At 36.2% G+C, this 26,825-nt stretch overlaps 2 protein-coding genes across 4 annotated transcripts in view; one reads left to right on the plus strand and one right to left on the minus strand.

Moving 5' to 3' along the window:
* Positions 1 to 1,987: 1,987 nt before the first annotated feature.
* On the minus strand, positions 1,988 to 13,089 carry LOC126778974 (mediator of RNA polymerase II transcription subunit 16). 3 transcript variants are annotated; one of them, XM_050502717.1, is made up of 20 exons: positions 12,940 to 13,089; positions 12,631 to 12,808; positions 12,055 to 12,187; positions 11,092 to 11,221; positions 10,702 to 10,850; positions 9,648 to 9,812; positions 9,128 to 9,244; positions 8,581 to 8,645; positions 7,910 to 8,053; positions 6,533 to 6,637; positions 6,259 to 6,379; positions 5,751 to 5,871; positions 5,198 to 5,284; positions 4,869 to 5,031; positions 4,565 to 4,734; positions 4,293 to 4,432; positions 3,899 to 3,999; positions 3,308 to 3,408; positions 2,576 to 2,716; positions 1,988 to 2,057 (listed from the first exon to the last, which is right to left on the minus strand). In XM_050502717.1, the coding sequence occupies exons 1-20, from the start codon at positions 12,999 to 13,001 to the stop codon at positions 2,021 to 2,023; spliced, it is 2,430 nt and encodes an 809-aa protein (XP_050358674.1). In that variant the 5' UTR covers positions 13,002 to 13,089; the 3' UTR covers positions 1,988 to 2,020. The 3 variants fall into 3 exon arrangements, with proteins under 3 accessions (XP_050358674.1, XP_050358673.1, XP_050358672.1); XM_050502716.1 differs by having other exon boundaries at positions 6,259 to 6,382; XM_050502715.1 differs by having other exon boundaries at positions 6,488 to 6,637.
* Positions 13,090 to 13,599: 510 nt separating this feature from the next.
* LOC126778971 (neogenin) overlaps positions 13,600 to 26,825 on the plus strand; it is a 137,848-nt gene continuing 124,622 nt past the window's right edge. The window contains exon 1 of the mRNA XM_050502709.1: positions 13,600 to 13,882. Within this exon, the coding sequence (XP_050358666.1) occupies positions 13,798 to 13,882 (85 nt within the window). The 5' untranslated portion in view covers positions 13,600 to 13,797. The remainder of the gene's footprint in view (positions 13,883 to 26,825) is intronic.

The following is a 26,825-nucleotide window of genomic DNA, read 5'->3' on the forward strand; positions in this document are numbered from 1 at the left end:
ATTTTTTTGTTCGACTTGAAATATTGGTAGAAAATTAACTTTCAAAAGAAAAGGTTTTAGCCATTATTTTCTAACTTCAACGAAAGCTAGCAAATAAAACAATTCATTCTTTATTTGAGTAGGCTTTTTATAAGCACTTTTGAATCATCATGTTACAGGATTCCGGAATTCGGAAATGAAATAAAGCTACTACAGCTTTATATTTAAGTTACTAAATAGATTCTACCAAGAAGTCATGGTGAGAAATTGAGAAGTTATAAGATTCCACCAATAAAATAACATACGTTAGAGAATATTGCTTATTCTTTTCTTATGTAATATCTATACATTCTTGTAACGAGTAAGAAATCTTATTCAAAAAGGGCTTTTAACTTTAAATTTATTGATAAGCAAAGTTAAACATATCTATGGAATATTATAAATACGAATACCATAAACGACAACTAAGGATAGATTAACTTTTTGGATACATACAATACGTATAATATGTACAATAGCAAAGTATATATAATTAGTTTTTCACCAAATGGTTTCGTAAAGACTGCTTAAAAGAAACTTTACTTTCAAAAATGTGGTGATATTAGAATTGAATATTGCCAAGCTAGCTATTGTAAATGTATATTTAAACATTTTATTATATTATTATAATTAAATATTTTTTATGCTTTTTAGTATTATTTTAAAATATTCTTACAAGACCTTATATTATATAACAATTTAGATATTTTGCTTCTAACCGAATTTCGACAGTGGCGGTGAAACTCAAATATAGCCATGCACATGAGGTGTTATATAGTACACATTTTGTGTACGAAAACACAAATGACAAACATTTTCTATAATTCATTCTAGTAATCTGATCATATAGGAATCTAAAGCAATAAGGCAGACTCAGGAAGTCTTTGCTGCTAATGAAAAGTTCTGAAAAAAAAACCCACAATAACTGTTGATTCAAACCGAACCCAAAACTTCAAGTCAGGAGTCCGTCACCATGTATGCTAGCCCTTGTGGCTATACCGGGATTGTAGAGATTCTTCAATACTTTCATAAGACAATATTCTTATTATTTATCATATAATCATTCGTAATAACTAAAATTCCATTGCGATAGTATGCACCATCAGTAGCGGGGCAAGACCTAAATTTTATGTGGGCAAGATACGTTTTCGCCCTGAGCTTAGACTGAATAATAACAATTTTTTTATATCTTATTGATATATATATCAATTCATGGCGAGTAAATTTACATGCGTTCACGGCTTTTAAGTAATGCATAGGCCGGATCGCAAGGCCGTAGACGGTAGCCCACGTCACCCACGCCTTATGTCACCTCTGGGTACGATGTTATAGCATGCCATGTAATAGCAAGGTGTTGATGCTTACATTTACTGGTGGTAGAGCTTTGTGCAAGCTCGTCTGGGTAGGTACCACCCACTCATCAGATGTTTTACCGCAAAGCAGCAGTACTTGGTATTATTGTGTTCCGGTTTGAAGGGTGAGTGAGCCAGAGTATATACAGGCACAAGGGACATAACATCTTAGTTCCCAAGGTTGGTGGCGCATTGGTGATGTAAGCGATGGTTAACATTTCTTACAATGCCATTGTCTATGGGCATTGGTGACCACTCACCATCAGGTGGCCCATATGCTCGTCCGTCTTCCTATTTTATATAAAAAAAAATACATGAGTTACCTCTAGCCAAACCGAATGTTTGGTGATGGCACCATTTAATCGAACAAAACAGTGAGTTTTCCAAGAATTACCTTCAACTGAGCTTTATTAACATAATTTTTATTATATACCAGTTGGCAAAAGACGATGGCGTTATTAGATATCAATTGGAAATAATATTTATTTTTTATTATTATGTACAGTCAGATCACAAGTGATATAAAAATATGGCTAATTATATCTAAATAGAATTTAAGATAAGATCAGGAATTATACAAACACCATTATAAAAATAATCATTTATTTATACTCAATATTTACAAGAACTAACTTAAGACTATTTTAGTTTTATACGTTGGAAACCAGGGTCCACTTTCCACCACATCTGAAAAAAGCATTCGATATAAATATTAACAATGAAAAAAAATATTAAAATTAAAACTAACGTAAAAGTATTTTATCGGACCTTTAAATTGTATACAAGTTCTTTAAAGCGCTTACTGCTTGATATATTTTAAAATAATCCGTAACTAATAAGGGTTTATTCGTTTATAGTTTGTTAGTCTCAAAAGTACGTCGACTTTCATAGAAAACGAAATTGTGTTATCAAGCCTACTTATTACTGGTGGTAGGGCTTTGTGCAAGCTCGTCTGGGTAGGTACCACCCACTCATCAGATATTCTACCCCAAAATAGCAGTACTTGTTGTGTTCTGGTTTGAAGGGTGAGTGAGCCAGTGTAATCACAGGCACATGGGACATAACATCTTAGTTCCCAAGTTGGTGGCGCATTGGTAATGTAAGTGATGGTTAACATTTCTTACAATGCCAATGTCTATGGGCATTAGGTGATCCATTTGCCAATCTGCATACCTTTTTAAATTAAATAAATAAATATATCGTACCTGCATGCAGCCACGAATCGTCCATCGTACGCCCTCTGCAACGGATGTCGTGACGGCTGTGCGGCGGCTAACGCTCGCGCTCCGCATCGCCCGCACTGCCGCCAGCGCGCTGCACGTCTCCCCCCACCCAGATACATGTACCTTATAATCATAAAACACTCGGGATTAATATATATTTTATTGTTTTTATAACAATAATGTATAAATAATGTACAATTGCATAATTTTAAAAGCCGAAGCCGAGGTGGCCTAGTGGTTAGAACGCGTGAATCTTAACGGATGATCGTGGGTTCAAACCCGGGCAAGCACCACTGAATTTTCATGTGCTTAATTTGTGTTTATAATTCATCTCATGCTTGACGGTGAAGGAAAAATCGTGAGGAAATGCTGCCACATGTGTATTCTCCCACCCCGCATTGGAGCAGCGTGGTGGAATAAGCTCCAAACCTTCTCCTCAAAAGGGAGAGGAGGCCTTAGCCCAGCAGTGGGACATTAACAGGCTGTTACTGTACTGCATAATTTTAAAAACAAAATTACAACGGTATGAGAGTTAAATCATAATTTTAAATTTTGTTAAAATATATGGTTTATATTGATAAACCATCTGACACATTCAACCACACACAAAAAAAACTGGTATTAACCAGATCAACCGTTAAGGTGATACACATACATATAGAAGAATTATATATATATATATATATATATATATAAATAAATATAAGATATTACCTTATCGAATCCATATCTAACGACGGTGTTATATCGGACTGGGCGAACGGGGGAGGCTCAGGCACGTAACGTAATGATTTTGGCTCGACGCCATACTCAAACTGTAATAAAAACATTAATAATTCTAAAACCAACAAAAAAACCGTAATTTTACATATTTACGGTTATTAGGTATTAAAGCCTACACTACGATACTGAACATTATTTATAATCATGACGTTTTATGTCAAAGTCAATTTATGACGAGTAATCGTTGTACATTTATTAAACAACCTGAATACAAATTATAAACTTTGTGTTTACTTTCTACATAAATGTCTTGTACAATTCGAATAGACTAAGTAAGTACGTAATACGATTAAAAAAGATTTCCTTTTTTCTATACCTGGCAATATACTAGTAAAATCCAATATATTTTGCGTGTTATTAAGTACTTAGTACTTTACTTTGCAGCGTTTCATCAGCACATCGATTTCTCTGCCGTTCAACCTTTATGATAATTTATAAATAAAAAGGGAGGACAATGTCTGTCCGTTTTGCCGGTGAATGTGTATATATTTTGATTACAGCCTTCACACTAGGTATACTCACGAACAGCGGCCAGGCACGCCCGTGCGGCGCCGCGACGCAGCAGCGCGGTAGCGCGTCCCAAACGCGCGCCGGCGTCTGCGCGCACAGCAGCGCACACTCCTCTAACAATAACATTCTACAGTGACCACTTGGTGGGCTTTGTGTTACCCACGAATGAAAATAAATACGTCAAACAAATAACGTCTTAGTTTCCGGGGTTGGCACAAACGTTATAAAAGGGAAAGATAAAGGGCTTATAAGCTTAATTAAGGGATGATGTTCAGAAACACAAAATAGCAAATCCGATCAATAGGCATATAATGAGGATTGCTCAATATAAACATTATTATAGTGAAAAGAAGTTACGATTTTCAATTTCCGAGTAAAGAATTAGTATTTGGTATATGGTCCTCACCCAACAGGTCCGGCTTGTGCGGCATGGAGAGCCTGGACAGCGCCCGGCCCAGCGCGTCACCCCCCCGGCCGCACGCGCGCGCCAGCACCACCAGCCGCCGCTGCGAGCCCGCCGAGCCCGCCGCGCACCACAACTCATACCTGCGCACACACGCCAATACTTACACCGAGGTTGCCCAGGTAAGGGACCGAGTGGTCGTACATAGTATAGTTGAGACTGTTACGTACGAGTGGCGTCTAAAACTAATCCTTCCTATTCTTTGGATTATTTACCCATGTTGATGTTGCATCTGATGCAAATTAGACGGCTGCATCGCCGCCAGCGCCGTGAGCGCCGTGTGCAGAGCTCGCTGCAACGGACGCCTAAGAGCTTGCAGCGGCTGTAACGCTTGAAGCGTCCCCTCGCTTGTCAGATCCATTTTAGCTTCTAATGCAAGGAGATTCTGAAATCGTAATGAAAACGACCATGAGGTTTATTATAATATTCGTCGTGGATGTAAAGAGTTCGTGAAATGTACGTGTGCGTGCACGTGTACGTGTACTTGCGTGTATACGTGTGCGTGCGTATGCGTGTGACCTTGTCGTGGTCGGGCGGCGCGTGGTCGTCCAGCAGCGCGGCGAGCGCGGCAAGCGCGTCGGGCTTGTCGTCGCGCAACGCGCTGGCGCAGGCCGCCCACGCAGCGCTGCACAGCTGCAGCGCCGACAGCGCCGCCGCGCTGCTTTGCCACGCGCCCGAAAGGCTGCGACGGACAATATATCACTATTACTGTGAGTGTGATTACACGGGATGGAGAAACGAGAGAAAACTTATTCATTACATTAACCACCAATATATATGTATAAAATATATATTTGGTATATTTTCATCAAAAGCAATCAGTCAAAAAAGTTAAATAATAACCTTACCTGCATAAAGAAATTCTAAGTTTAAGCCAGCTGTGATAGTAATACTGTTGGAACGACTGCGCTTGTCTTTGAAAATTATCCGTTAATCTGTAAGTAAATTAAATTTATTATTAAATACCAATAGTAACCAATCGTAAATATACGCTAAAACTTTTTATTTTTTTTATTTTTTATTTTATTTATTTGGGAAACATACAGCATAATATAATACATAAAATTTAGTAACAAAATAAATTTCACTTAAGCCAACAAAGTTTCCACTTATACAAACAAACATGGAGTGAACCTAACGATAACAAGTTTTTATTTTACAAAATAAAAGTACTTGTTTACATAACATAATTATTTTCATAGTTAAATGACTCGGAAAGGGTACGAGTGAAAGTCGGAAAGTGAAAATTCGAAAAGAAATCAGCGAAATCACCAAATTTCAAAACTTTCGTAAAGTGACCGTGAAATGACTGGATTAATAGTAATATTAACTAAATAATTGAGTTGTAATTATTTTCTATATTTTTGCCCCACGTCGGGCGCCACTTTGCATAATACGTACCTCTCGTACACAGCTTCAACGATATTTGGTTTAAGAGTCATCAGTACGTCAAGGCAGTCGTACCCTGAGACCATGGAGTACTCTAGCAGTGACGTTACGTGCTGCACCGACAGCGGAGTCGCTGAGTAATACAATAATTTTAATTAATTATAATACATTATTTTAATCGGGAATCCTAACCGATGATCGTGGGTTCAATCCCGGGCAGGCACCACTGAATTTTCATGTGCTTAATTTGCGATTATAATTCATCTCGTGCTTTACGGTGAAGGAAAACATCGTGAGGAAACCTGCATGTGTCTAATTTCACTGAAATTCTGCCACATGTGTATTCCACCAACCCGCATTGGAGCAGCGTGGTGAAATAAGCTCCAAACCTTTTCCTCAAAACGGGAAAGAAGGCCTTAACCCAGTAGTGGGGCATTCACAGGCTGTTACATGCATGTATATATATATTGCTATATAACGTGTCTGCGCGTGGTCACTGGGCTGTCGGGTCGGTACTCACGCACGTCGGGCGCGGGCTGCAGCAACTTGTACACGTGCAGCTGCGAGCGGGAGTCCAGCGCCACGGCCACGCTGCCCAGCGCCGACATCTCCACGCACCACACGGTGGCAGCCCCACCGCTCTGCTGGTGGCAGAACTACTTGTTATTAAACTATTCTAAATTATTGATTACGTTATATATACTATAATCTAGTAAAGGCTGAATTCAATAAAAATCAAAGGATTTAACCAGATGTGTCTCTGTCTTCGGCTTCCAGGTTGGAGCCCCACTCACCGGCGCTAGTCCGGGGCCGTACTTTGTCTTCTTGGGAGGAGTCCCCGCGCCGGCCGCAATTTCCGGCGCAGAAGCTCCGTTTGATACGATTGGCCGGGAAACCAGCTACGGATTATAAAATTAAACGACGTTCAAATATAGAGACATTGATTTTAAATATTTAGTTATGAGAAATATTTTTTACAAAATATATAAAAGGTAAAAAAATATGATTTCCAAGTATGGAATATTTTTGAATAGTTAGTTTTTGAAGCCGCGCAGTGGCTGGGCGGGCGGAAACTGAGGAGAGGCGGGAGAATCTTGTCATTGAACTCGATAGGACGTTAGAGCTCATCGCCAAATGGGGCTCTGATAATCTTGTTGAGTTTAATGGCAAGAAAATACAGGTATCTCACGGCGAAAAAGTCAACATTTTCCCCTCTTCCCTCCCTCTGTGGTACTCCGCTGGTGATGCAAAGCAAAATCGCCATGCTGGGGATTGACGTTCGCTGCGACCTTAGTCCAAGGTATTACATCGAGGCTGTTATAAAAACAGCTTCACGGAAACTCGGAGTTCTGAACAAGGTGCGGCGCTTTTTCACGCCACAACAACTGTGCCTGCTGTACAAAACACAGGTACGGTCTTGCGTGGAATATTGCTCGCACCTTTGGAATGGCTCCGCTAAGTACCTACTTGAGGCCTTGGACCGGTTGCAGCGACGTGCCGTACGCATTATTGGCGACGTAAAGGTCACAAACACCCTTGAACCTTTACAATTGCGTCGTGAGATAGCAGCACTGAGCGCTTTCTATCGACTGTATCACGGCGAGTGCTCTGAGGAATTATTCTCTCTAATTCCTGCTTCCCCCTTCCTTCTTAAGTCCACGCGAGCTGGTTCTCGATGTCACCGCCTTACTGTGACATCAATTCCATCGCGAACAAAGAAATTTGGCAACTCCTTTCTTTGTCGCACTTCCAAAAAATGGAATTCCTTACCAGCTCACGTGTTCCCCTCCTCTTACAACCCGGGTTCCTTCAAACGAGGCGTGAAGAGGCATCTTGCGGGCCGGCAAGGCGATGGCGGCTAGTGCAGAACGTTTTTCCCGTCTGTACTGGCCGTCGTCGCGTTTGGACTCTACTACCACTTACCATCAGGTGGAGTAGAGTCATTTGCCCTCCCGGCGAATATAAAAAAAAAAAAAAAAAGAATCGTCATGTTACAGAATTAAATCAAATGAAAAGCTACCATCGCTACCGATTGTTTGTAATCAATTATTTACAATAAAATTAGCATATTCTTCTTGAAAGTCGATCATCTATATAATCTGTATTGTGCTTCTTAGTTAATGTCTGCACACGTGCTTTGTGTGTGTGTGTGCGTGTGTGTGTGTACGTACGTAGTGGTGCGTGTCGCGCGGCAGCAGGTGCAGCGCGCGCGGGGTGGCGAGCACGGCGTGCGCGGCGGGGGGCAGGCGCGCGGCGCACACGTGCGTGGCGCTCTCCCCTCCCTCCAGCGGCCACACCGCCGTCTGCTGCCACGACTGCACAACGGTCACTCTAGTCATTATCTATCTGTACGGAACTCCATCGTTTTTATAAGTAAAACTTTTTTTTTTTAACTTTGCAATATAGACAAACAAGTAACATTCACAGTAAGTTCACTGATGATTATTAAAAGAATATTCATCAATCTAAAAATAAAAAAAAAACACCCTAATATACTTTTTTCGAACCAGAATGACATTTCAAAATTTGAATTGTGCCAATTAAGAAATTAATTAATATTTATAGGTAGTGCAATGTATATATTAAATCTAATTTGAATAGTAAGTATAATTAGCCAACCACCCACAGAACATTGTAAACGGTATATAGTACACTTTTAACTTTTTTTGTGATATATATATTCAAAAGCTTTACATATTATATATATTATTTTTTCAATTTCTTTCTTTCTTTATATATAATAAAACTGAATCAAAAAGAAGCAAATTATGTGACACAAATAAAATTATAAAGTAGCTTATGTAGACAAGTAGATAATAATGTAAATACGTTTCATACTTACAACGGTATTAAAACAATCCAAAGTTTTAGGTCCACCACCGGGCGTCGTGCTACCTTGAACTGGACCTTAAAAAAAAAGTCCACATATTTATTATGTATTCTTTATATTTAATATAAATAAATCTATATGAATAAGAAAAAAATGAAACGTTCTAATACAAATTAGACAAAATGAAGAATTTTATATTAGATTTAAAAGATCTTTACCAACGACTTTTCATCGTAACATTGTAACTAAATAAAAATTAATATAATTATTGCTCATTATAAAATTATAGGGATGAATATACTCGGTGGCTGGGCTTTGTGCAAGCCCTTGGTAAGGTACCACCCACATATAATATATACTTTTACCGATATGAAGGGTGAGTGAGCCAGTGTAACAGCAGGGACAACATATCTTCGTTCTCAAGGTTAATAGCTCATTGACGATGGCGACCACTTACCATCAGGTACTCATTTTGAATATTAGATCTAACTTCTACCACCTCTATTGAGTTGAACACCGTTTTCTTTATGGAGTTGACAGTATACTTTAAGCGCAGCACCTTTCGACAGCAGCTTGTGTACCGGAAAGGATCGCTCCGTGAGTTTCCAGAGCGTCAAATTGTTCCCAGCGATGAGAAGAGCGTCAGTATCGTCCCGGAGCCACCAACACAATGACACTGAAATACAATAATAATTCACTTTACTGGAAGCCGAGATGTGCAGTTTGAACTACTTAACTATCTGGGTGTGTTTATAACGAACGTGGTGGTAGAGTTTTGTGCAAGCTCGTCGGGGTAGGTGCCACCCACTCATCAGATATTCTACCGCGAAACAGCAGTACTTGGTGTTGTTGTGTTCCGGTTTGAAGGGTGAGCGAGCCAGTGTAATTACAGGCACAAGGGACATAACATCTTAGTTCCCAAGATTAATGGCGCATTGGTGATGTAAGCGATGGTTAACATTTCTTACAATGGCAATGGCGTCGGTGACCACATACCATCAGGTGGCCCATACGCTCGTCCACCTTCCTATTCTATAAAAAAAAATGGACGTCGCGAATAAGGGAATGCATCGAGTCACCGGGCGAGACGTCGTCGTCCAGCAGGTACACGGTGGGCAGCGGCGTGAGCTGCACGGCCAGCGGCGCCGCGCGCGCCGAGCCGGAGCGCAGCACGGACACCACCGCGCAGCGCACGCCGCGCTTGGAGCCGCGCCGCCACGCCGCCGCCGCCAGCAGGTTGCCGTCTGCGGCAGGCAAATAAACATGGTTCGTGGTAAAGCAACGGTACACTAAATTTGATTAGAATCAACTAGACTAGATTAAAGTAATATCTACATAAATTAAATAATAAGTAGGTTTAAAATAAAACAAAATGTAATTATTATTAGTTAAATTGCTCGGGCTGTACCATTTATATAGCTAAGGAATAAGACAGCTCCTAAAATAGTACCTTGAGAGACACTAGTAATAATTCCTAAAAATAATAATATACGTTCCAGTAGTAAAAAATATTTTGTTTTCGTCATTTTAATAAATTATTAATCATGTGCATATAATTTATCTTTTAATAAATTATGATCCCAAGTGTGTCACCAGGTCGTTTGAAAAATTTAAGGTAGTTTCTTTATCTTGTTGTTTTTGTATTCGATATGACCCAGTGGTAAGAACGTGTGAATCTTAACCGATGATCTTGGGTTCAAACCCGGGCGTGTACCTTAAAATTCAGTGGTGCTTACCATTAAATTTTCATGTGCTTAATTTGTGATTATAATTCATCTCTTGCTTGACGGTGAAGGTAAACATCGTGAGGAAACCTGCGTGTGTCTAATTTCACTGAAATTCTGTCACATGTGTATTCCACCAACCCGCATTGGAGCAGCGTGGTGGAATAAACTCTAAACCTTCTCCTCAAAAAGGGAGAGGAAGCCTTAGCCCAGCAGTGGAACATTCACTGTACTGTACTTTATTTTATTTAGTTTTGTGAGATCATCGACAATTGTATAGTCTTTCTGTCGGTTAGTGTATCTTGTTGATATGATTCATCAAAAAATCCATAAGCTTCAAAATTATAAACAACAGTTGGGCACGATGAGACGAACAAACATTTGTTATAAATAAAACGAGGAAACCCACTCTTATGCGCGATGGAAGCGGCACAGATGTGGTCTCGCGGCGAACGGAGGCAGTCGCTGGCGACCTGTGCGCGAGTCCCCTCGCCCGCCTGCAGCGCGCCCACCAGCCCTGTGCTCGATATGACGCACGCACCGCGACACGCGACACCTCTGTCGACAAAGATCATTGCAATAAAATATCTCGTTTAAAACTATCAATTTTTTTTATCGCTTATAGCCATTTATTTTCAAAACTAGTGTACATTGATGGAACAGAAATTACTTAGTGGTACCACTATTAGTTCCACATCTGTGCAAGTCACCCTCTCATCACACATTCTACCGTCAAACAGCAATTTATTTACGGTGTGTAATTATTTAATCATTATACATAAAAAAAACAATGTAGTACCCAAAGCCTTTTAAAGTCGGTGTAGATCTCAGGATTTGGATTCTTTCACTAACCGGAGCATCTGGTTTCTTTTCTAACGCTAAAACTCTTCGACCGTTGTGAAAAAATGTTGCCTTAATTATATGTTCACCTGAAAAGTATAATTAATTATTTTTATGATTAATCATCTTTGGTAGTTCGCAGACCGAATGAAAGTCACAACAGTATAATAATTGGATACAATAGCTTCTGGGGTCACGTTACTGTAGGAATATATATGGAAGAAAGAAAATTATTTACCAGTACTTTCAAACAACATTAATAATAATAATAATATCCAAGGACATTTTTCACACACGATTATCTGATTCCAAATTAAGCGAGTACAAAGCTTGTGCTATGGAAACCAGACAACTGATATACTACATATACTACTTTTCTTTTGTAAATACATACTTATATAGATAATTACACACAGACTCTCCTGAGTCTGGATGTAATAATGTAAACAGACATGTTCATGCACACAAATGTCTGTCCTGGGTGGGAATCGAACCCACAACCTTCGGCATGAAAGGCAAGTATCTACCAACCACGCCAACCGGCTCATATATATATAATATATATTTGTGTATTTTTTTTATTCTTTATTTAATTTAGGGACTTTTGTCCTACACAGGCACGTCAGTCCCATTGTCCCTTCTATATTTTGTAACATCACTTATTATTTAATCCTATTAGATAAAATTCCAGGAGCATCCAAGCAGACTCTGATAAGAGATCTGATAGAATCTGATGTGATCTGATAGAATACGATATATTTGTGTATATAGAATGTATATTCTGGAGATAAGTGTCGATTATAATTAGTTTGCAGTCTATATTATGGATACACACTGAGCAGCAACATTTAGCAATTAATGATGAACTTTATTAAAAAGTAATGAAAGTATTGATGAGTATAGCTGTGATATTGTCACTTGCCTGGAAAAGTAGCCGTGTACAAACACATCCATTCGTTGAGCAGAAAATCCTTCTGTCCATACACAGACACCTCTCCGACTGTTGTTGCTACCAATAACTGCTTTCCTTCACCATCCCATTCTAAAGCTGACACCTGAATAAAATACACAATTACTAAATCAACTATTCCGACTGCAAGAGAAATAAAGATGACTTTGATGCAATAACATGGGTGGAGATCTTTAACAATCTACAAATTTATGTGTCAAAATTGAGGCAATATTGTAATTGGAACTTTCAAAGTAAATTTACAGTGGATATGAGTAATGTAAAATAATTTCGAAGAAATTAGACACATGCAGGTTTCCTCACAATATTTTCCTTCACCGAAAAGCACAATATAAATTATAAGCAGAAATTAGGCACATGTAAATTAAAAAATTTAATGTATGTTTTACTATTTGTGTATTCACTCATAGTGGAGCAGTGTAAGGATCAGTTCTAAACCTCCTGTATAGTAGGAGACTTTTGTTTAGGAGTGGAATATTTACTTCACTAAGCTTGAGGAACTATTGAACTATTTCAAACATTACTCACAGGATGTACAGTGCTAGTAACTTTATGACTATCCCACGGTGTGTCCAGATCACAAACATACACGTGACCTCCCCAAGTGTCCCCATCACAGTCGGAGAGTTCCGTTAACGATGTGAAAGCGATTATATTGCATGTGGATATTGTACAAATCGGCCTTATTATTTCTGGATCTGTTGTGCTGAAAGGTAAAATATAGTATAATTTATCATATTTTATTTCAAACAATAACATTTATTATTACGCTCAAAAGTTAAACTTTACAAGATCTAAGTTCGAAAAGTAATTGATAAATTTTAAATATATAGTTACATGTCGAAGTGGGGCGGTTCACATTTTAAAGGTTTACGTCTCATGGAATAAATTAGCTCCATTTTAGTGTTAATTATGGTGTAACACCATTTAAAATATTGTTTTATGTATTCAAAGTTTAACTTAAGTAAGCATCAATAGCGTTTTTGATAGTTTACTATCGGACATGACAAGTTTGAAGACATGACATTTGACGTGTATAGCACAGATAGCATACAAGTACATACGTATTGAATGATTAATGGAGCAACGAAACGAAGCTTGAACTATTTTGTAGCTTAAAACACTTCAATTACAATTAAATCTTGTTTATTTTTTTATTTCAAACAAAACACGATTTATGACAAACACGTTGGTAGTAATCTACCTACCTAATCTATATAGAAATTATTAGTTTTTCTATAATTTTGATTTTGTTTAGTAAGCAATCTGTTGTATGTACAAAACAAGTTGCATAATTAAAATGCTTAAAAATTTATTTTTTTAATGTAAAAACTTTTTCTAAACATAAAACAATTGTTCATGTAATAATGAAACGCAAAAAGTCTGTCTTTTCTTTTTTCCATAGACAATTTTACTTTTCGTTTTTGTATCTATCTTCAGTCCAAACATATTTAAATCGGCTGAGTTCACACTAGTCCCTAACATGATTGTTCCGGACAATGACCTTTCATTATTGAGTTCGAGCTGGATATCCGAACGTATCAGTAGCAGGCTGACGAAAATGGCGGATCGTACGGTGGTCCATCGGCATTGCGTCGCTTGAAGTGCTATTTGATTTTTTTGCGATTTTTGTGTGAAAATGTGATAATGATGAATTAAAACTTGTTGTGAAGTGTAGTTTCAGTGCGTTTAAATATGTGCCGGACAGAAATGTTTCGATTTGGTGTTGGGAACTGGATTTTTTTGCTGAGTTTTGTATATTTGTTTACGTATACTCAAGGTAAGCGCCTTTCTTATAAATATTACTTTTTACAATCGATCGCTGTGTCTACATTGATTTATAAAGATAATCAATAATTTTATTTGTATAATTATTATTTAGTATATAACTTTTTCGTTAAATAAGTTTATGTTTCAAACTTAAAAAAATAAGCCGATATAATTCCTAAATACATAAAATTTGTATGGAAATTTTGTTGTGTTTTTAACGTTTTATGGAAGCGTTGAACGACTAGGACGTTTATTTACGTTTGGGTAACTGTTTATAGGTCTATTTAATTAGGGAAACGCATTAATGTCTGAGTGATGTACGGGGGCGTTTTGCTGGAGTATTTATTGATGTTAGGGCTCCGTTGACGTCTCTTACATTCCCTTTAAGATGTAACGACGCCGCGAGACGTTAATGCATTTTATAGAGTGCTTTAAGCTAATTAAAAGCTATATTCCTTTAGAGGTTTATAAACAAACTCATTATGAGTGTTATATATTTTCTAATTAGACTATTTTTATTATAATGTTGTGTTTTTATTTAGAAAAGTTGTTTTTGTTTCGACTTAAGTTGTTTAAAGGAAACTACATTAAACTTACTATTAATGTAAGCTTATGTTTAAGTTTCGAATTCAAAAATAGAATTGTATATTGTATATGTATATACTTGTATACATTAATATGTAATATTTAATAAAAATAGGCAACTGTTAGTGAAAATAAATATAGCTTGCGTCAGAAACGTTTCAATACATCGTTACACACGTATATACGTATTATGTTTTAAAATAATTCGTATCAAATTGTCTATTAAATCTCCCACCCAATGACCGTAAATGCCTCATTGCTGGGCAAGAGCTTCTCTCTTATTATGGAGAAGGTTTGTACAAGCGTAGCAGAATATTATCATCGGAAACGTGAAGGTTGTCTCGCGTTATTTTTCTCCGTCCGAACTATGACTATGTATAACCAAACATTAAGCTCATGGAAAGTCGAGTGTGTTGCTAGTAGATTTATTTTTGACGTCTTATTTATCTATATTCGTGCTATTAATATGTAACTTGAAGTAAAAACAAATTGTTAGTGTCCCACCGTTAGAAATACCTATCATTTTGGAGAGAAGGCTCGCAGCTTCTATACTAATAATATAAATGCGAAACTAACTCGGTTTGTCTATACGTCTGACGCTTTCACGGTCAAACCATTGAACCGATATTGATTAAATTTAGTTTGAAAGAAGATTAAACCTAATGGAAGGACAAAGGCTGCTTTTTAACTCCTAACTCCTGACTTCGCCCCCAACACGCGGACGACGCCGCGGGCATAAACTAATGGCTTATATTGTAATGTATGTATGTATTTAATACGTATAAAAATAATTGAGGGTAGTATTAAGTTGCATAATTTTACATAAAAAGGGTAGATGTATTTTATATAAAAACTAAATTTGAATATAAGTTTAACAACATCCCACTTAAAATTATTCCACAGATAATATTATAAAACTAAAATGATATTAAATGATTCTATTATCTCGTTTATAACAATGGATGTTGTTATATCCGTTTGAGATTATTAATCTAAAATAGACTTCGGCACATATATTCGATATATATATTTTTCAATGTTTATATATAATATCAATTTTGTTATAACTAGTGACGTCTTGATAGTGCTGTAAAGCTTGCTTCTAAACCGTTAAACCGATCGCATTGACGATTGTCCTGCTTATGTATATATATATATACTCGTATATATACATTTAGCATCCAAGGTAAGTGGTCACCAACACCCATAGACATTGGCATTGTAAGAAATGTCAACCATCGCTTACACCGCTAATGCGCCACCACCTTGGGAATTAAGATTATTATGTCCCTCTTGTCTGCAATTACACTGGCTCACTCACCTTTTAAACCGGAACACAACTGATATTAAAGAAATCCCGCATTGGTAATTTTTAAAATTAGAACACCAAATCATACAAATCGATGTTAATAACGTACTTAATTATTCTTAAAAATCCAAATAACACATTTGAACACATCACAAGTCCACTTACAAAATGGCGCATTTTTTTAACAACGCTGTTGTATGGATCAAGGAGTTTCCTATATGTACATATACACAAGCAGGACAATCCTGTATTATTTATATCTCCTTATTATTTTATGTCTCGTATACATTAGTATAATATATATTTGTATTGTATAAGATACAAAAACAGTTAGTTTCAAGTAAATACATTAAGTTTGCTCAAGGATCAACGCTCACTTGCTCAATCGAGTAAGTAACATTGCGGATTATAGCGTGGGCATTCCGACCCTACGTATCGCGTACTCACCATCCTGTTTTACTTAAATTGCAGGTTTAAACCGTTCGTAATGCTTGCGTAAACACCTTAGATTAGAATATCTTGGAAGTGACATAAATGTACCTTTGAGTCTCACAGAGACGCTGTGGTATTTGAGGAGTTGACTAATAGCGTCAGTTTTTATTCTTAAAGTGAATATCATTGCTTTATAAAGATGTAAATGTAAAATAACAATAATATTTTTTTATTATTGGCCATATGGCCCACCTGATGGTAAGTGGTCAGCAATGGCCATAGACATTGGCATTGTAAGAAAAGTTAACCATCGCTTACATCGCCAATGCGCCACAAACCTTGGGAACTAAGTTGTTATGTTCCTTGTGCCTGTAATTACACTGGCTCACTCACTCTTCAATCCGGAACACAAAAATACCAAGTACTGCTGTTTTGCGGTAGAATATCTTATGAATGGGTGGTACCTACCCAGACGAGCTTGCACAAAGCCCTTTAATTAACTTTTTATTTTAATAGTTCAGATGCCGAGATGGCCCTGTGGTAAGAACGCGTGAATCTTAACCGATGATCGTGGGTTCAAACCCGGGCAAGCACCACTGAATTTTCATGTGCTTAATTTGTGATTATAATTCATCTCGTGCTTTACGGTGAAGGAAAACATCGTGAGGAAACCTGCATGTGTCTAATTTCACTGAAATTCTGCCACATGTGAATTCTACCAACCCGCATTGGAGCAGCGTGGTGGAATAAGCTCCAAACCTTCTCCTCAAAAAGAGGAGAGGAGGCCTTTAGCCCAGCAGTGGGACATTCACAGGCTGTTACGGTTACGCTTTAATAGTTCAGTAACAAATAATACTTAGTGGTAGGGCTTTGTGCATGTACCACTTATTATATATTTTACCGCCAAACAGCAATGCGTACATTGTATTCCGGTTTGAAGAGTGAGTGAGCCAGTGTCAGTGCCAGAGCTCAATATTAGTGGCGCATTGACGATGTAAGGGATGGTTAATATTTCTTAGTGCCAATGTCGATGGGCGATAGTGATGGTTTCCAATGAATAACGATTTACATAATTTCTATCGTATTATGTTCTGTGTTGATACATAACAATTACCTAAACACGGATTGAACTGGCATTTCGTAACAAAAGCCTGCTTTGATTATACACAATTGTTAACAAATTACTCGAGATAGATATAAGATTAAGTTATTAATAGCGTAAATACTTCAAGGGTCGCAAATTCGAATCCGTTATCTGGTAACGGTATGCGTGCTCTTGTGGGCGTTTCTATTGCAGGTTATTTGAGCTTTTGTTGCTGTACATAATATGTATCAAATAAATCTTGTAAGCTTCTATAAAATAGTCATGTTATAATCTTCAGTCAACTTGGAGTGATATTGCAAAAAAATAAATTATAAAACCTCGTCTAATTGACTACTAGTGACAACAGGGCTCGTTCATTTTTCAACCAGAGGATCGGTATTCTAATTCAAAGGGGAAATGCAGCTAGCAGTTTGAAACCATTCCACGCGGTCATGATTTGTACAGTAGCTATTTTTTATTTTGATTTATTAAAGCCTTATATTGTTAATAATTCTTATGTAAATAAATATATTATTTATAAAGCCACCGATTCAAAATGTGGGTTCAATAGAGATTATTTTTTCTCAAATACAAAAACATAATCAACTGCATATATATAATAATATTTTTAGACAATGAGTTGAACTCGCGGCTTCGACCGCTTGTAAATCAGGCTGTAACAATAATCCGCCAATTATTTGCTTATAATAATACCTAATTAAATTATATATTGACAAATAGGCTTGATGATAAGTTGTCACCGTCGCCAATGCCACCAACTTTGGGTAATGGTATTATGTTGGTGCCTGTACAATGGATCACTTTAATAAATATTGCTGTTTATCGGTAGAATATGTGATGTGTGGGGTAACTGGTAACTACCAAGACTTGTCTTGTCTTGCACAAAGCCCTATCACCAAGAAAATTGCGGAAGTCTGGACGAAATCGCATGAGCAAATCGTTGAATATAAATTCGATTGAAACTAAAAACAGACTATTGTAAAAACCTTTACATCCTCACAATAAAGAACGTGAAACTGCTACATTCGACTGTAGAATATCAGTTTTACGACCAAACAGTAAAAATATATCGTTTTTTCTTCTTATTTATGACGCAGAATACCATCCCACGAGCCATTATGTCTCATGGCCTCATGCTGCAGACGGAACACGGAGACGAACAAAATTATTTTTTAGTGTGTGTATTGATATTGTAATTGGGTATGTGTGTGTTGCAGTGTTGATCATGTTGTTTCGAAAATAATTTAGTGATTACAGAAATTTCATTGGATATTCAAGTAGATATTGGTTTCGAGAATATTAGTAACAGAAGTAATGCTTCTTAATTGCTGCATAAATCTGATATTTAACATGGTAATGTTATGGTGTAGTTTATCTTGGACTTGAGTCTATTCCCATGGCTTAAAGAGTAAAGATAATTAAACAAATTTGACCGTGAATGACAATGCCATGACATTATTGGTCGGGATCTACATTAATCTGTCTGTTATTAATTAAGGGTTCGTGTCGAAATAACGGTGATTCTGCCGTCGGAACTTTGGAAGTAAAATTAAAGTGGATTTATGTATGGAAGTGTAGCATTATAAACAAAGATATATTTCATTTTGTTTATTTACTTGTAATCAACAGCGTTACAGAAATATTTGTTCAATAAAAACTTATTACAAAAACAAATCCTCATAGGAAAATTTAAAGATAGAGACAGTAAAAGTATTGATATATACAATAAAATACATTCTTACTTAATAATAAGCAAGAAAATCATAATACGAATGAGTTTTGTGTGTTATTAATAGTATTAATTGGTTATTGATAATATTAACAAGGAACTGTAGAAGGTGTCTAATGTAGTACAAATATCGAGATATATCAAATTTCAAGGAGTATGTATATCTGACTTTTATTTATCTTTACTCTTGCATTTGGAATATAGTATATCTAGAGTCAAATGGAATGCTTATAGAAATAAATCAAACCTAAGCTGCTTGTCTTTAGTCAATAGTACTGATGTGTGTTTTTGCGAGACAAAAGTAATTTTGACTGATTAACAATGCATATTATATAATAAACCGAAGTCGTTTTTAATACAGCAATTTAAAGCATTGTTCTTTTGTCGTAAAACTTTTGTTGCATCTTTTTAAGATTAATAAATAGATATTATTTCAGCAAATCAAACAAACTTACAGTTAAAAATAAACTGAATTATATAAAAAGTTCACGAGGAAACGTGTAAGTGTAGAATGAAAATATGTGTATTCATCAACCCGCATGGAGCAACGTGGTGGAATCAGCTCCTAAATAGGAGATAAATGCTGCTGTAAGATGTTTACAGGCCGGTGCTTGCTTGCCTTTTATATAATACAGATACTCGTATATGTACGAAAACGTTTAAAATTAAATAAGAGAAAAGAAATAAAAGATAAATAAAGATTTTGTTCCCACAACGATGCAAGAAAAATGTAAGATAATTTAAAGCAAAAAGCCTCTATTAAGGAGAAAAAATAGTTGCCACCATCTTAACCCAAATCTGCTTACGGGGTCGTTTTCGCTCCGCTGATAAAAACCACTTTCATAAGTGAAAATTACAACTAAACTACAAATTACTATCACATACATCGTTCAAGGTAATACAAGCGCGCTCCAACTTAGACTGTATCTCACTTTCCATCAGGTGTGATTACAATCAAGCGGTAGCCTATACATTAAAAAAAATGGTTCTTAATAAACAATATAATGTCTAAAAGTTTTGGACGTATATAGGTTAACAGCGCGTGCATGACCTACTTTAGAAAAGAAAGGTATGAATAATTAATGTCTTGTAGAAGATATGACCTTGGTACTAAATATATAACGCTGCTCTAGCTAGATAGATATGTATAAAATTTACTGGGATTTTCTTCAAGTCTTGACCTTTTTGTTTTGTTGTGGCACAAAAATTATGCAATTCTAATTTTCCATTTTAAGACCCCAAAATGGGTTAACTTATTATGTATTTGTCTCTAGGCGAGATGTCAGCGTGGCTAGAACACGTGAATCTTTAACAATAAATAAGGGGCTCGTCACGTGTTGAACAACAGATATCATCTGCTTAATTTCCGTTTTAAATTCATCTCATGCTCGGTGAAAGAAAACGTGATAAGGAAACTTGAAATTGTCGGAAGAAATTGAAGTTCCATTAACTGCTTGAGGTGAAATTTTTGCACACAGTTTTTGCCGCCGATATAATATCGTAATTCGTTCCAAATATCTGCCAAATTAGTTATGTTTTTCAATATGTAATTTAATAGTTATTTTGTTTTACATTGTTTGCATTGCATTAGTTAGATAATATTGCTATTTACTAAACTGTTCGTTTAGGTGATGGTGTTTTTATAAGTTAAGTATTCTGTAATAGCGTATTTATTTGATTTATGGCCAAATCGTGACCGAATGAAAGAATTGGCTTGGGAGGGGTGCGTTTTAAAGGGTAGATTGCGACTAATGGTGATTAATACGAGCTTTAGTTGATATTGTTCTAATTAACATATAACTTAATGTTTTTGGTTGTGTATTTTTAAATGAGTATTAAATTTTTGCAAATTATTAATACATTATTTCCCTAGAGCAGTATATGATCGTGGATCTTCGGAAAGTGATATCCGATATTGACGATAATAATTATAAAACTTGAACGTTATATCGAGATAGGGTATCACAGTAAGTAGGTTTTCAATATCTCACGAGTGAGATGAGGGCATGGATTTTGAATATAAAAAGCAATAGTTTAAATAGTCACTGGCATTGTTTTTGGAAAGAATAGGATTCAGGATAAAAACTGTTGAATTTCAATAAGTTCAAATGTTTTCGCCTCGACATATAATTACTTTGTGGTAGGGCTTTGGCCCGCTTGGGTACCAAACATCAGATATTCTACCATCAAAGAGCAATAGTCACTATTGCTGTGTTCCTGTTTGAAGATGATGATTTAGCCAGCATATCTAAAGATAAAAGGAACGTAACATCTTAGTTCCGAAGTTTGTCGACGCATTGGTGATGTAGGGAACGGTTTATATTTATTATAGCGCCAATAACTATGGGCCGCAATTACCCGTGCGCAATATAATAATTTGAGAAATTTTGGTAATGATCCCCTCAATTCTGGTACATTATTTTTCGTATTTCTTCGACGCTTTGAGCTAGTCCGCTTTCATTACTTCAAGTTTGGATATCCTTTGACGTAACCCCATTCAAAAGTCAACACCGCTTACACAAAATTGACATATTTAAAATTAGAAGATTTTTTCGTGTAATAGAATATTCACCCTAAACTTACGTGGTCTGTCGTGATACATTAAAAGCATGTCGGTCGGTGTTTTTTTTTTTTATAAAAAAGATTCGAATATACTGATATAATGCGTTATATTATTTATAAAATCGGTTGCAGTTTTTAATTTTATTCACAATAAACAAGTGTAATGCTTGTATTGAATAAAGTAATTCGTATTTGATTTCACCAAATCAAATTATGCTTCATACAAGTAACAGTAACAGCCTGTTAATGTCCCACTGCTGGGCTAAGGCCTCCTCTCCCTTTTGAGGAGAAGATTTGGAGCTTATTCCACCACACTGCTCCAATGCGGGTTGGTAGAATACACACAAGTAAGCTTCATCGCTATTCCCTAAACGTATGCTATTATGTGGTGTAGATATCGAGAATTTTATACGAAAATATTATATAATGGATCCGACCGTCCGTAACAGCCTGTGAGTGTCCCACTGCTGGGCTAAAGGCCTACTCTCCTCTTTTTGAGGAGAAGGTTTTTGGAGCTTATTCCACCACGCTGCTCCAATGCGGGTAATGGATATTTTCCTCAATTTCCTCCTCCTTTTTATCCTATACTATATTGTAACACTAGCAGTAAAAATAAACGACATTTTATCTACATTAAGGATTTCTAGGTATATGATATACAGTACAAGTAACTCTTGGTAAATATATTTTTGTTTATAATACAACATTATTCCACTTAACTACTTCAATTTTACTTTCATATTACCGATAAATACCCTTATGGGCAGCACAGACTATTGTTATGTCAATGTTTAAGGTCACAGTTGTTCACTTATCCTAGCATTGGAATAAGCAATAGATGTACTACATCGCTACTATATATAAATCATATTGAAATGATAATACATAATATTATATAACGTTTGTGTTAGGTACATAATATGTTCTCAATAACAATGACGACATGTGAGACTTAACTACCCTCGAAAACCCATAAAGCCATGGTTGTTGTGTCCCAAATTTTATGGGAAAAATTATTCGCAGCGACACCATTAAAGTCCCATTTTTATGTTCGTCTGTCGCTTGATTCTAAGAACATATATTTTAGTGGAGATGATATGATAGCCAGTGTAATTACAGGCACAAGGGACATAAAATCTTAGTTCCCAAGGTTGGTGGCGCATTGGCTATAAGCGATGGTTGACATTTCTTACAATGCCAATGTCTAAGAGCGTTTGGTGACCACTTACCATCAGGTGGCCCATATGCTCGTCCACCTTCCTATTCTATAAAAAAAAAAAAAAAAATATATCACTAAAAGTACATTAATCCGATTTTTCTGTTCACTATTTAAAATGTAATATGAAAAAAGATAATTATTTTTTGTTATATGTTACTATACCATACATAGTTAAATAAAGTTTTCTTTTTCATACACGTCAGACGTACAGAATACCAACCACTACCAACTACCACCTACCACCTACCTATACCAATCACCCGCCACCGGGTGGCGTGTGATTGGTTTCATTCTTACACTTGGGTGAAGTCAAACATTCGAAATGTATTGTATAATTTTATTGTAACACTTACCCAGTGGTAAGAACGCGTGAATCTTAACCGATGATCGTGGGTTCAAACCCGGGCAAGCACCACTGAATTTTCATGTGCTTAATTTGTGATTATAATTCATCTCGTGCTTTACGGTGAAGGAAAACATCGTGAGGAAACCTGCATGTGTCTAATTTCACTGAAATTCTGCCACATGTGAATTCTACCAACCCGCATTGGAGCAGCGTGGTGGAATAAGCTCCAGACCTTCTCATCAAAAAGAGGAGAGGAGGCCTTTAGCCCAGCAGTGGGACATTCACAGGCTGTTACGGTACGGTACTCTCATATCCTTTCTGAGCTTTACGTACCGAGTATTGGTTTTCTATATTTTAAGTAATAGTTATTTGAAGTGTAATAAAAAGAAACTATTATAAATGAGCTTCGGGGGTTGTAAGACATCCATACTACCATATTTAATGTTTGGTAAAACTGTAACTTGATTAAAAAAAACCCTATAAAACTATTCGTTTTTCTTACATATAAAAATGCCTACGAGATATAATTCAAAAGCTTCACAATTGAGAACGTTTCGTTAGTTACGAACTCGCATGTATGTGCCGAAAGAACTTATACAAACGACTACACACCACTTCTAATACACTCTGTTCTATCGTACTTCAGCACTTACAAGATTGGTCGATTGAATATTTTATAGTTTGAAGACGCTTTCCTCGAAGGGAAAACGTATCGTTCTCATACTATTTTATTTTGGATGAAACCGGACTCCAGACTATATAAAAATCGTTAGTTATTTAAATCTCTGTCTCCGTATCTTATATATAACTATATATACATATATATATATATATATATTCTAGCAGTAGAAACCTGCAGAAAGGTACTCGGGTCATAGGAGTGGAACCGGGTTACGTGGTTTCCTTACCCACTAAAACCACTGCTATGGCCGTCCTCAGCACGGATGGGAGAGGCTGCGGGATCGTGTTGATATAACGCATCCGCGGCCTCTCCCGTGCTGTGCTCGCGGCTCGGCGGAGCTCCCTTCAGGGGGCGAAGGAACTTATATACAGCCTATCCCAACCACGAGAGGAGTAAAGAGAAATAAACAACATTAGACGAGATCTTGAATATTCTATAATGTACTCTATGGATTCGCGAAAAAATGACGGTTTGAATGCTGCGAAACTTTAATCGGAACTTTGGAAGTAATATTTATTTAGGATTAACAACAAACAAACAAACAGAAACAGTTATAATTAGAAATAAAAAGTATAGAATATACCTCTGCATGCCATGTCTTTGGCATAGCATTATTATTATTTATAATGAAAAATAAAAAAAAAAAACAATTATGAAAAATATTAAAATACATTTATGTAGTAACTTTAATACTACTATCAGCTGTATAATATATAAAGGATAATCAAATATAAACAGCTTAGTTCTTATGACTTAGACTTTAAATTTAACAACTTGTTGTATATTTTGTGCCTATTTACACTGGCTCACACAACCTTTAAATATTGATGTTCAGCGATTGAATACCTGATGAGTGGATGGTATGAACCCATAGGAGCTTGCGTAAAGCTACCACCAGAATTAATGATACTTACTCGTGATTAGAACTTCGTATCTATTTACTTGGCAATCTCGTCTGAATAAATTGAAACGCATGCTTCAATTCCTATGACGATATTTTTTTTTATAACAAAAAAGTTCAATGTGTGAAGCGATGTGCCGCGTTCGCCGATAAATAATACTTTTTTTTTTATAAAAAGCGGGAATAAAAACTATTCACCCTCCGGCTTTCGGCTCACGTACAGCCCGGTAATGGTATTTCTAATAATAACTGGGACATAGAAATATACCGCGAATTGTTAAGTTCCAACGTGCCGTGGTACCGTTATACGAATGCCTGCAGTCTTGTAACTCATCGTTGAATATTTGAGGGTTGTGACCGCTTTTGAAGATACAGTTAGTTGGAGCTGTTCGGTGAACGTGTCAAACCTGAACCGCTACATGAGTTCTGTACAATGATTAAATTTGTTTAACGTGTATATCGAATAATTTTTGAGGATATGCATGGGGACGATATTATCTATACTAATATTAAAAATAAAATGGCTAAACCGATTTCGATAAAATTTGGTAAGAAGCAAGCTTGAACCTTTGGGAAGGACATAGGTAACCTTTTTACCGAATATTTGCCTTTCTCCCTTTAACACGCGTGTGAATACATTACCGTAAGTTGACTGACAATACTGTTCAGAAAATATTGCTCGACTGATTGAACACCTGTGTGTTCAGCACGGTGATCAAATATTTTATTTATTGTGTTTGAAGGGTGAGTGAGCCAGTGTAATTACAGGCACAAGGGACATAACATCTTAGTTCCCAAGGTTGGTGGCGCATTGTTGATGTAAGCGACGGTGAACATTTCTTACAATACCAATGTCTATGAGCGTTGGCGATCACTTACCATCAGGTGTTCCATATGCTCGTCCGCCTTCTTATTCTATAAAAAAGAAGATTATATATATATATATATGTTTTTTTTCGGCGGTTCTTCTCAGGGTTTGTTCTTTACCGAACAAGTGATAGTATTTAAATTATTTCTAAATTCAACAAATGAATTTGACTGTTTGTATTCATTACGTACATTAAATAACGTGTCTTCGGATTTATCTCGAAGACGTGTATAACCGGCATTCTTTAAGTGCCTTATATATTATAATTAACGATAAATATTGAACTGGTTAATCAGCCTTTAATCGTGCCGTTTGTACGTCCTGTCGACGACGTCGCGGCTGTGAGTTATTTCAATAAACGTTGCAAAATATTATTTTAATCGTGAATTTCCTGAACGTTCCAAAACGAAGTGAAAATGTGGAAACAACATTTCCGAACGCACAGCTTGGAAAGCGGCCGTTTGTGATTTCTATTTAGAAATGCATTTTTAAATGAATTACATTTGATTACAGTTTTATAAAAGTTTAAAAAAAAATTTTAAACTTTTATAAAACTGTAATCGGCGCAAGAACACTATGCATGCAGTGTTTGTTTTCAAATGTACAGCCAACATAAAATGTTCCTAGTTTTTGTACACAGTTTATATTATGTATGTAACATCCCTAGCAAATCTTTAATAAATGAATAAATTAAAATCTCATGAAAATCTATTCGGTATTTTATGAGTTTGATAAATTGTTTAAGTTTATTAATAACAATTTACACCTAGCAAATTTATATTAACGAAAAAAAAAAAACAGAAATCACTCTAAAGCAAATTTACATATTTAAGTATGAAATATTCGTAAGTACTCGTAGCGTTTTTAAGTTGTCTCTTAAATTAGCATAAGAAATGTTAAAAAACGGATATCAAAATATACTTTATTCGAATAAGCTTGTGCAAGCACTTAGGATTCGGCGTTTTAGTATCACGTCGGCTAAAATGTAACTGCCACTGGTTTGGAATATTTTTATGAGAAGTACCGGTACTTCAAATATTTTCGTTACAAAGACTAAAACATAGAAATTCTCTGCATGAGGGTTACCTCGTAATAATTTTTTTTTTCATTTAAAATAGGTTAACCGACTGGCAAGTGGGTTACCTAATGGCAAACTGTCACCTATAGACATTGACGTCCACGATACTGTTAGAAATATTAACCATCCCTTATTTC

Source organism: Nymphalis io, chromosome 28 (assembly GCF_905147045.1).
Source record: "Nymphalis io chromosome 28, ilAglIoxx1.1, whole genome shotgun sequence".
In the NCBI taxonomy this organism is placed as follows: domain Eukaryota; kingdom Metazoa; phylum Arthropoda; class Insecta; order Lepidoptera; family Nymphalidae; genus Nymphalis; species Nymphalis io.

Bases quoted from the DNA above. Each gene is read 5' to 3' on its own strand.
- LOC126778974 (XM_050502715.1), bottom strand. From the start codon at position 13,001: ATGGAGCTAATTTATTCCATGAGACGTAAACCTTTAAAATGTGAACCG. The intron at 12,809-12,939 runs GTAACTATATAT...TTTACCTTTCAG, and splicing joins GAACCGCCCCACTTCGACAT to CACAACAGATCCAGAAATAA. The intron at 5,872-6,258 runs GTGAGTACCGAC...TGTATTACTCAG, and splicing joins GCAGCCCGCGCCCGACGTGC to CGACTCCGCTGTCGGTGCAG.